This window comes from Aethalodelphis obliquidens, unplaced genomic scaffold (assembly GCF_003676395.1).
Source record: "Aethalodelphis obliquidens isolate GAN/ISIS:26980383/991018 unplaced genomic scaffold, ASM367639v1 scaffold84, whole genome shotgun sequence".
Taxonomy (NCBI): domain Eukaryota; kingdom Metazoa; phylum Chordata; class Mammalia; order Artiodactyla; family Delphinidae; genus Aethalodelphis; species Aethalodelphis obliquidens.
The window spans coordinates 7,422,850-7,434,952 of record NW_020838028.1 but is presented as its reverse complement, the minus strand read 5'-3'; the positions used below and the strand labels follow the sequence as shown (position 1 = coordinate 7,434,952).

The following is a 12,103-nucleotide window of genomic DNA, read 5'->3' as shown; positions in this document are numbered from 1 at the left end:
CTGATTTTCAAGTTCAAGTTTCATGGTTATAGATCTGTGTTTGATTTACTTTACCATCAGTGGCTTAGACTAATGTGTTGAGTGAAAGTGTATTATACTAATACATTATTTATGTTGCTATAGATATAGCTGAAAAATTAAAAATTTTATTATCAGTACATCTTTTTCTGAAAAGCATCCTCAGTACCATAACATTTAATCATATATTCTGGGTAAGAAGCACTACCCTCCCCTTTCAATTCCAAGAAATAGTCATTTGTAGACTTTTTGCTCATCAGTGGAAGTGAAAGCGTTACCAAGAAACGTAAGACACTGCACAACTCTTAGAAAATGAAATTAACATCCTTATTAGACAGTAAAGGCTTGACAATTAAATTACTGTTTGATATATGGAATTTAATAGAAACTGAATTGAATTAATGAAATAAGGCAGATGATGTGTAACATTTAGCATGTTAACTCAAAATGCCCTTCTTTAATATAAAGACATGGAAAAATTCTTATGCTTTACTCTATAAAGTGGTAAATATCAGGCTATAAAAGTGTATACACATTGCAGCAATTTAAAAAAAATATAAGTAGGGCTTCCCTTGTGGCGCAGTGGTGGAAAATCTGCCTGCTAATGCAGGGGACACGGGTTCAAGCCCTGGTCTCGGAGGATCCCACATGCCGCGGAGCAACTAGGCCCGTGAGCCACAACTACTGAGCCTGCACGTCTGGAGCCTGTGCTCCGCAACGGGAGAGGCCGCGACAGTGAGAGGCCCATGCACCACGATGAGTGGCCCCCACTTGCCACAACTAGAGAAAGCTCTCACACAGAAACAAAGACCCAACACAGACAAAAATAAATACATAAATTAATTAGAAGACGCTCTTTAAAAATACATATATATATAAGTACACATATGAAAAGATTAAAAATAAATATACAAAATGCTAGTAGTAATTATATCATGGTGGTAAACATTGATTGATTGCTTTTCTCTTTTCCCAGATACTTTTTCTAATTTGATTACATTATTTCAATAACAGAAAAAATATCAAATAAAACTTATGAAATTAAAAGCTGATTTTGGAGACAGACTGCGCTTGCAAGGTCTATTTTCTGGTTCTAAGTATCAGCCTTCTTTTAAAATGCTTTCAGCTAAGTCTTCATATACATCTATCAATGAACTCTGCAGCAACATTGCCCATCAGCTCCAGGTGCCAGAAAAAAATTTTACAGAAAATGTAAATATATTTTTTAAATTCTGTGTTTTTATTACTTCTAGTCTTTTTACTCAGTTTACTCCTTACAACGCTCTTTAACCTGCAACTTGGTTTAGTGTATTGTTGCCAAGGTTGATGAGATAGATGCAGCAAGGAAAGCATTAGCAACATTTTCAACATTGGTGCAAGCCAATTCAGAAGGAAAATTCACACTATTATTAACCAATTTAGTCATCATTGTCTTACATCAGGTTAAGCAACTAATGGAAAATATAACAATATTATTGTTAATCTCACAAAGAATATAGTAGTAACTTTACAAACACTATAAACCATACCAACTGAAAGTCTTGTGTGAGAAGAGAAAGAAAAGAATAAAAATGGTGGATTTTAGTAAACTATTTAAAAAGCAATTTGGTAAGATAGAGAAGGATAGTATGTGATTTACATGTTGGAAGTAAAATGAAAATTAGGAGACTGGGTAAAGTAAGGTTTTTGGAAGTATTTATATGCATTTTTGTTACATTCATAGTGGTGTAAGTAATAGGCACTCAAAAAGCAAGAGAACAGACACAACACCTATAAAAGTACTTTGAAAATTCAAGTTATGGCTTACATATTAGAGAATGACTAATCTAATTGCTAGAGTTTGGAATATAACGAATATATTCATCGTTGGTTATATATCAAACTCATCTCTAATAGTATTACTGCCTGTGTTTGTGTAAAAACCATTTTCCATATGCTTTCCCACGGTTGTCTCTGTTGTTCTTTTCCCGAGTCCACTGAGGTAGGTGGATAACTATCTATAAACAAAGCCAAGTTTATCATTGGTTAGACGAAAACAGTTTTCTAATCATCCAATGTTCATTCTATTATATCACATCGTTTCCAATTGCTTTAATGCCTCCAACTTATGTGATTCCAGTACACAATAGACATTCAATAATTATGTCATAAATGAATGAATTTTGATCTAAAAAAGTAAATTAACATTATAAGGCATACAACTGAGAGTAGAGGTGCCCTATGCCTCATTATTACACCATGTGATCAATATACCACATCATAATAATTAACTACAGCTTGACCCTCTCCAAGGTTTCTTATTCCTGTTTGCTGAAAGAAAAAGCCTCTTATTTATTCTATGTAGCTGTGTCAAATAATGTGAATATCTACTCTGAAAAAATATAACTCATTCATCCTACTCAGAAGAACTGATATTGTTGTGCCTAAGTGATAGACATAGCTCCCCCAAATTGAGAATAAGGTCAAATCCAATCTCGAAAACTAAAATTTTACTACATACTAAGAGATCCAAAGAGTAGGGAATAAACTTTAAGCTGTCCTTGATTTAGCCCCTGGGTGGGTTCAGGATGCCCACCTCTCTAAAACCAAGTTTGAAAAATTTCTTGGTTTCCTTGCTCTAAACAGTACCCAAGTAAAGTTAGCCTGGGGCTGAATCCTGAATGACCTTCATTCCAAATCTGGACATGTAGATATCAGCTTGTTTCAATTCAATAACCCCAATGTCCTTCAAATGTTCTATTGTAATAGTGCTGTCAGTATATTAGCACATTCTTTTACAAAAATGTCAAATATTCTCTCAGTTTGAGGGACATTTCAAGCTGAACAGTGAAAATCATAATATTGTGTATACCTCTCTCACTGGAATTTGAGAGAGAGAGAGAGAATCACATAAAGAAGGTCTGCGGCCCCAAAACGCAGAAACTTCCCTGCATGAAGTCTAGAAAAGCTTCAAGTAGAGGTAGGATTTAGGATATTTTTTGGATGACAGGCCTCCAGTATGGCCAAAATGTATTGTATCCTTTACTTCCTTCTAAAATAAGGATAGGAGGGACTGAGACGTTATTTAAAAGTTTAAGAACCACCTTTCTAGTAAAGTAATACTCAAAAGTGTTTTTTTTTTAAACCACTCAGATTTCTACCTCCAGCTCCAATTCCAGATCCCAATAAATATACCACACTGACCCTACCCTACCTCTACCTTTCCCCACCCTCCAGCCATCCCTCCATAGTGAGGCTGCCATTATTATTGGAATGTGCTATAATCCTCAAATCTGTTGGGGTAGGAAAAAAAAAATTTAAGAACCAAGGTGAGGGGAGAGGGAGAAGGCCACATGTCCCAGGCCTAGCATTGACAAAATCCTCCTATTTACATGATTAATACTATTCCCAAATTAAGCTACACAGACATTGCATTTCCATGGTGGTTGTTAAAGCATTAATATGTTATATGTATATGTTGAAAACAGTCTATATTATTTTTATAACCTAGTTCTGGCATTTCTTCACATTTTAATATAATAGGATCCTCAAAATGTAGACCTGGATTTCTACTCCAGGGATCCCTCTCTCTTTACCTCTTAAGAGGTCCTTTTTAGAATCACTGGTCTAGTTTCTAGAATTGAAGCAATCACAAAGCCAAAATAATGGGCACTGAGATTGGGAGCACTCACTGAAATACCAAATTAAACTTTTAAAGGGAGCACTTAAGGAATTAAAACTGTAGTTTATAAAATATAAATTTATTCTATTTCTGAGATGTCTGCCAGCAAAACATGAAGTCCTAGAAAATACACAGCAACAGTCAACGGAAGACTTGAGCTGCTAGTTGTGGAACTTCAAGCAATTCCCTCAACTGCTCAGTGTCTCTATTACCTCAATCATCTTAAAGAAGGGGCCTCAACCAGCTAGTCCCTTCAAGGTCCCTTTCAGTTTTAAAATCTATTTTAAATCCAATAATTATAGAGGTACTAAAACTTATGTTCAATATATAAATGTCTAATAATTTCAAAAAAACTAAGAACAAAGGAACCTCAAATATAATTCCTAAACATTAAGAAATATAATAATTGTAGGATGTCATCAAAATGGTCCCCTTTGGCTTGTCTGTCATTTGCTTCAAATAAAGCCTGAGCCACAAGAAAACTATTTTAACACCCTGAGAAGATTAAATAGTTAATCCACTGGGAAACCAAGTTCAAAGACAGAATTCACAAATCCGCTCTCCAGAGAGAAGCACTGAAACTAACAAACATCCATTTTATTTTTAATAAAATTATTCTAATGATACACTGAATACAAATTATGTCATCTAGCATGCATTTTCATTGATGTATTTTCCTTCCTAATCTGAAACTTAGATAAAAGTCATGTCTAATGTTGACAGAAAATAACCATTTATAAGTCAGGGTCACACAGGGAAGCTGTAACATGTCTGACAGGAAAACATCCATAATAAGGGATATTCCAAGTTCACTTCTTTGAGGAGAAATGGATGAGAAGTGGAAGATTGGGCAGATTATGAAATTAACTACCAAGATAATTTCTGTTTTCATGGCTTCACTAAACTGGAATTTCTAGTGCATCATTTACTACCCCATAATTATGCACCAAAATATTAACTAATTAGCAGGTAAGAGCTCAAGGGGTAGTAATAAATAGACATGAAATCTGAACTTCTGTGGAGTTCCAAATGACAATCAGACCTACCACACTATAAATGTAGTAAACCTTGTCTGAAGAAAAAGTATCAACTCATATTTAAATAAATAACTTCATTGACTTTCAGCTCACATAATCTACAAGCTCTTTAGTCTCCTCTCTTTCATTTCCCTTACTTTATGATCCAAATGTGAAGACAATACAAGTAGGGCATACATGTTATATCATACATACAAAGATAGAAATAATATCCTTCTAATGCACAGGCTTTGGAGTTCAATTTTTGTATGAAATATGCTTGGAAGTAGGACATAATTTTTGTTTTTTAAATCACTGTTCTTGGGGAATATATGAACTAAAAAATGCTATAAAAAATAAGAGACAAATAAAAACTAAACTGCAACAATTGTCTTTAATTTCTAATTGTGCTGTTGATATGTTTAGTGTTAGGTCCTACATAGTTTGTGCATTTAAAAAGAGCTTCACACTGCTAGGTCTAAGCTCCATGAAAGCAGGGACCATGTCTGTCATGTATGTCGTGTATCCTCAGTGGTAGGAAAGTGTCCAGCACATAGTAGGCACATGATACATGTCTGATGCATGAAGAAAGGAATAAACAAATGACCAACAGCAGATAACCACCTGTTTCCATGAAATATTTCTGAAAGCCTTGCTCATCTGCCTCTACATTCTCTAAACATTAAATTGTTTCAAATAATTTACCTCATGTATATTCGTGTTTCAGCTTGAAAGATCCTTATTACATTGAAACTAGTATGTGAAATATTGGGTTGGCCAAACAGTTTGCTCGGGTTTTCCCATAACATCTTATGGAAAAACCCAAATGAACTGTTTGGCCAACCCAATATTTTGAAAACATTTGGAAATATTTTTAAGAACAGAGAAACAGGTACCGGAAGCTTGAGTTTGAGTTCCAATTCTGGTATTTAGTGGCTGAGAAACCTTGAACAGGTCACCTAGTATCTCTGAGACTCACTTTTTCATCTGTATAAGAGGGATAGTATCTATCCAGCCTATCTCATAGGGTTTTAATGTAGATTAAATAAAATACTGCATATTTGTATTACAGCCAGAATTGGACAAAGAGATCACAAAAGTCTAAATGTTTCCTCTTAAGTAACAACAGTACCCACAATAAACATATTGTGGGAAAGACAAGTTTGAAATGTCAAAATAGGTCCTTCCTGTCAATATAGAGGCACCGTTAGTACCAACAGTTTGGCTAACAACAAAAAAATCACATATTTAACAGACTGCATATGGAAAGGCTCTTATAACCCTTAATACCTTTACACTGCCATCTCAGCATGAGGGAAAAGAAAAGTTCAGGGAGGTCACATTGCAAATCAGTGCCAGTGGCAGACCCAAAACAGAGCTTTTAACTATCCAATCAGCACTTAAGCTAGCTGAGCAATGCCACTTCTTAAAAGTGCTGTAGTAAGGTAAAAACACAGCAAATTAGACAACATTACACACTAATCCAAACTCAGTGTCAAGGATATGTCCTGCTCTCTGCCAAAGCCAAGAAAAAAATTGTAGCTCACAACCACATATAGACAATAACATGAAAACACAATGGTCCTTTCTGTATCTCCATTTTCTTTCAGCTCTTGACATATTTTGCAAGATAAAATTCTTGGGGAAAATGTTTTATATGTTATGTCAGCATTCAGACATAGTGGGAAAAAGGGAAAGCGTGAGCTGCCCATTCCCCTCACTTGGCCCCATGGTTGGTGCCTTGCAACAAACACTGTACTTTCCTACACCACATCATTTCATAAAGTCTTAGATTTAGAATTCAAAATGTTTGAGTTTACTATTTTAAGTTAACTGAATGGTTCAACCCAGTATACTACTTAGATAATAAAAATAGAATATACACTAAAAATTGCTCACTTTTGTAGGTGACATTTATGAACTTACTACATTTTCTAGGAAGTCAGCTACCATCAGTCTATTATCAATAACTTTCTACACCTATGCACCCAGAGGGAAAAAATGTTGCTGTTAAATCAAATCTTACACATACATACGTGCATAGATATGTGTGTATGTGTATATATAACCACTCTAAAAACAGACACCCAATATTTTGGTATTTTCTTGATCTACAGAAAATACCAGATCTATGATGTGGTGGCTATGAACATTTTTATTCTATACTTCTTCCTCACATTTTTTTAAACTATAGAGCAGCACTATCCAATAGAAATATAATGGTAGCAACATTATATTTAATTTTAAAATTTCTGGTAGCCATATTTTAAAAAAGGAAAAAGAGATAGATGAAATTAATTTTAATATTTTATTTAACTCAACATATCAAAACACTATCATTTTAACATGTAATATAAAGATTGATATATTTTTCACACTAAGTTTTTTAAGTCATATATATATATGATTTATGAATATATATATTACACAGACAATACATGTCAATTAGGAGGCTAAATTTTCATCAGAAATACTTTATAAGTATTTACATTTCATAAACTTTACAGATAAAAAATAGGTCCACATAGCCACATTGTTCCAAGCATACCTAGAAGTTTTCCAAAAACTAAATGAAGGACAGCTTTTAAATTTAACTAAAATTAAATAAAAATTAAAATTTAGTTTCTCAGTTGTGGTGAAACCAAGCAGGACCCTGCAGGGTCTTCCCAGGGACAGACACCCCTCCCCATGTCCCTGGCCTCTTGTTTGTAGAAAAGCTTTAGCCTCCTAGGCCTTCCCCAAGTTCCAAAGAGCATATTTAATCAGAGTAATGCAGATACAAAGGAAAAGAGTCAAGCAAGACAAAATAATAACAGTTTTATTTTTATTAAAACAATGTCAAGGGCCCTTAGTTCCTCAAGGGCTATAGATAATATTCTGAGCCATATCCCTGAGTAGTTTTACAGATACTAAAACCCCCACCAGGTGAAGGAAATTAACTGCATGCTGACCACAAGCAGGTAGACCCCAGGCCGGTTGGAACCAGAAGGTTGATGATGTTAACTCCTGAAATACCACCCTGTTACCTCACCACCAACCAATCAGAAAGATATCCACAACTGATCACACACCCTGAGACCCTCTCCCTCACCTTGCCTTTAAACACCCTTCCCTGAAAGCCATCAGGGACTTTGGGTCTTTTGAGCATGAGCTGCCCATTCTCCTTGCTTGGCCCCAGAGTGGGTATGCCTTGCAATAAGCTGTACTTTACTTCACCACAACCTGGTGTCAGTAAATTGGCTTTGCTGTGCACTGGGAAAGTGGAACCAGGTTTGGTTCAGTTACAGTATTAATCATAATTCAAGTGCTCGATAGCCACAGGGGGTTAGACAGCGGGGCAGGGAGGGTGATCTGAATTCATACCTACCACAATGAAAGATACCCTACAGAACACCTCAGATATACTCTGCCAAAAGGCATTTTCAGAAATTGAATTTAAAATGTTCTTCCTAAATGAGAAACTTTCTGTTTAACTTCTTTTCCCCAAAGCTGTATATGACCCATGCACTTATTTGAGAAACCTAAAATAGAGTCATCAGCTTTAACATACTGATAAGTCTCCATATCTAATTAAACACAAGAACCTCTAGGACACTGTGCATTTACATAAGTAGAGTCAACTCTATTATTTGTTATTACATTATTCATTGAAGGGGAAAAGTAAGTCAAGTGCCCTGATCATTTGTGTCTATGTATTGCTTTATTTATCCTGCTGATGAAGACTATCACAAACTGGAAGGTAAGACTGGAGGTCACAGGAAAGATTAAAAAATCGGAGGAAATAGTTTAGGTAAGTTCAGTTTCCTCCTTTCTGAGCTCTAACTTTTCTAGGAATATCGAGGTATGAATATCCTGTCAAAGTCATTCATTTGTAATTAAACTAGTTCAGAACCAGGAAGAGGCAAGTGACCTTAAGCCAAGCAAAGTTTTGCAAAGCATGTTCTTGCCTCACGCCTATGTAGATTTAATGGTTAAGAACTTGAGCTCTAGAGTCAAGCTGTCTGGGTTAGAGCTCTGTTTCTGCCACTTGCTACCAGTTTAACTTGGGGAAGGTTACCTAATCTTTCTGTGTCTCACCTATAAAATGGCCATAATAATAACAGGACCTAAGTCAAAGATTGTTATGATGAATAAATGCAATTTCACAGGATGTAAAACATCTTAACACACAGCACTGACCCTGGCACATACTATGTGTCCAATAATTATAGCTATTTTTAACTCAGAAATTAGGACAACAGAGACGGGATTTTATGTTCAATAAATATTTGTTTTAAATGAAAACATATGTCCATACACTTTATAAATGCCAAAGTGCTATATAAGCTATTTTTATCCTATGCAAAGTAAGTTTAGAGAGTCAATCTATTCAGACAATGTATTTAATGGAAAAAAAAAAAGATCCTCACAATGTGGCTTACTTCACAACGTGTTTTTATAAAGTCTTTCCCCAAAAAACAGACCCACACATATTCCCTTAAAAAAGTGCTAACATGCATACCAAAACCAAGTATAAGTTATTTATCTGTCAACGTCACTTTAGGGTGATTCATGTCTCTGTTAATCTCCACTGCAAGCAGCGTCAGTTTTAAAAGCATGGTCAACAAACTGCCCTGTGATATTCTAGAGAATTCACAGATTAAAAAAATATTAACTCTCTAACAACAGTTTCTCTGACAGCCAATTTTCTTTTTTGTTTGTTTTCATTACTATTTTATGCTTCTTCTTTACCCTCCTTGACCAAACCTGCTAATTAACAAAACTGCATCTTACTGGGTTTCCTCTTTCTCTCTCCCCTTCATCTGCCATGTACAGTCACTAATAAGCATTAAAAGGCCAAAAGAGAGGTAGTAGCGGTAAACAGGAGAAACAAACTAATCCAGCAATTGGATAAGTAGCCCTAGAATAACCAAGAAGGCCAAATTAAAACTTCAAAAGCTTTATAACAGGTGGTTCTAAACAGTCATAAAACAGTCACCTCCATGGGTGGCCATCTCCTGGTCTGTAAAGGGAATGAAAAATATATATATAATTCATTTTATTCTTTAGATGATTAAAGAAACAAAGTATACATAAAACTACCATTTCTATACCTAACCAAGATTTGTCACTAAAATAGCTATAGAAATACTGACATGATAGGATTTTAAGAATAACTTTTCAGAAAGACTACAAGGGTAGAAAATTTTAAAAAATAATTTCTCAGAGGACAGATTATTTTTATAAATCTTTAATGTATACATAAAGAGAAACGAATTCACAGACTATAAGCGCTATAAAAGCAACGCCACTTACTCTACCATGAATGCTTCATTAATATTTCAGCGATGATGTTGCAATTTTCCATGAGCAACTGTCAGAGCTCTGCTTCTTGATATGTATCAACAATCCAAATTACATTCAATACTCGTGTATCTGTCCTTGACCAAATTACAATTTTGATGTATGTAGTATTTCAAAACTCTCACCCAGGCATATGTAATTTTATATTGTAACCACCCTGCTGAACCTCAGTATGTTTCTTTCTCACCCAGTCACCCATTTAACCCTTACACTTGCTGAGGAGTTTTCTTCCTTCTACAGACCTAGCACCAGGGAATTTTCCCTTAAATATAATATCCCTTCCAGCGCCAGAAATGTCTTCAATACCCACACGCTGGTGCTATCTAGTCCCCGCCGATGCTTAACGAGACGTCCATTTGCACAGAAATCTAGACCCCCACCATTGTAAGGCTTTGTCTCCTGCCTCCGAAGGCCGGAGTTGCAGGTACACGTCAAGACAGTCACGCTACAAATATAAGAAGAGAACCACAGCCCAGGAGAGGGGCAGCTCCTCCGGGCAAAGCCAGACAGGCGATCGCCCAAGGCGGCCGAACCTGAGGCAACTGTTCCTCGGGGGCGCGACCCGGCTGGTGCGGGCGGCGACGGCTTCTCCCCCTAGAGGAGTCAGGCGCCCCCGGGGCCGGGCGCCGCGCAGCTGCCAGTCACCTGCAAACTCCCGGGGCCCGAGGGCGGGAGGTTTCCCAGCCAGCACTCGGCCGCGCGCGCCAGGCCGGAGGAGACCCGTCGCCTCGGTTTCCAGAGCCGCCGGGCCCCCGCCGGGCCACCTCTCAGATCTCCACAGCGCGGCGGCCGGTGACCCGGGCCAGAGCAGATCCTCGCCGCGCCCGCAGCCCGCCCGCCGCCGCGTCCGTCCTCACCTGACAGCCACCCGCACAGAGCTCTCGTCCGGGGCGCCCCACATGCCGGCGGCAGGCGACAACCGGGCCCCTGGGCCTCTGCACCGCAGAACTGAGGCGCCGCCGGAGCCGCGGCGGTCGCGCGCAGGAGGCTGGAGCTGCAGGGGGCGGACGGCTCACCTCCGCCGCGCTCCAGCCATGTTGGGCGACTGAATGGAAAGGTGGCGGCAGCAGCGCTGAGGCAGAAGGAGGAGGAGGTGATTCACTGCTCGCGGGTGCCCGCCCCTTCTCCCCAGCTCAGCCCCCAGCACTGGGGCGGAGACGCGGCGCGCTGAATGGCTAGCGCGGCGGCGGCGGCGGAGCCAGCAGGCCGCTCAGGGGCCTCCTGCTGGACGGGCGAGTGCGCCCTGCCCCCTCTGATGGGGACGCGGCCTGCGGGCGGCCGGGCTGAACGCGCCACACCCGCCCAGGCTCTCCGGGCTGCTGGCCCCGCACTGTGTCAACGGCGGCCTAGCTGCCGGCCCCACCTAGCGCTGCCCGGCCTGCGCCCCGCCCTGCCCTAGGCGGGCACTGCCAGGCGCTGCTGGCCCGGAGGCGCGCGGGGGGGAGGGATGCCGGCCGCGAGCTGCCCACGCCCCAGGGCGACGAGCTCTGCGCCCTTGCAGGCTCTTCTGAGAATGCTGCGGCTAGAGCCCGCCCTGCTGCAGCCTGCCTCTTTTCTAAAAGCAAAGCTTGATTCCCCAGCGGAGCGCCAGCAATCTGCCAGCTGCCGCTCTGGTTCGCCTTTGTTTCCACCCTTAGCTTATTGTCCTCTCTCCAGCTTGGACTCTGACCCCTATCCCCAGCCCCCTATAAACGTTCTCCTTCCCAGGAGTCAGTCATTCATACTAAACCGGATCCCGGATTTGGCCACTGCCTCTGGGCAGCTGGATTCTGCAGTCCATCGCCCATTTACCAGCCCGTGTGGGCTATGGAAATGATGGAATCTTGAATGCCTTTCTGTTAAACCATTTGTACACTGGTAAATGAACTGCACCCTGGTACTGCCAAGAGTTCCCAGAACTGAATATCCACCAAGACATGCTGTGTAGTAAATCCTTCTCAACGGACTTTCTTTCCTTTCTGGCCTTCAAAAAGCACCTCCCAATCCAGGGATTCTATCAACATTGACCCATTGTGGTTTCTGCTTGTGGCTATTGTGCTTCCCCATTCCTTTAGATAGCTCTGTG

The 12,103-nt window shown here is 39.5% G+C and overlaps 1 protein-coding gene across 10 annotated transcripts in view; it reads right to left on the bottom strand.

Moving 5' to 3' along the window:
- KIF21A (kinesin family member 21A) overlaps nt 1–11,359 on the bottom strand; it is a 157,072-nt gene extending 145,713 nt beyond the window's left edge. For 8 of the 10 annotated variants that reach the window (XM_027093530.1, XM_027093532.1, XM_027093535.1 and 5 more), the window contains exon 1: nt 10,896–11,346. In XM_027093530.1, coding sequence (XP_026949331.1) covers nt 10,896–10,939 — 44 coding nt within the window. In that variant the 5' untranslated portion in view covers nt 10,940–11,346. Of the gene's footprint in view, nt 1–10,895 lie in introns of all 10 variants that reach the window. The other 2 variants (XM_027093531.1, XM_027093536.1) reach the window with 1 other exon arrangement.
- Nucleotides 11,360–12,103: the final 744 nt, after the last annotated feature.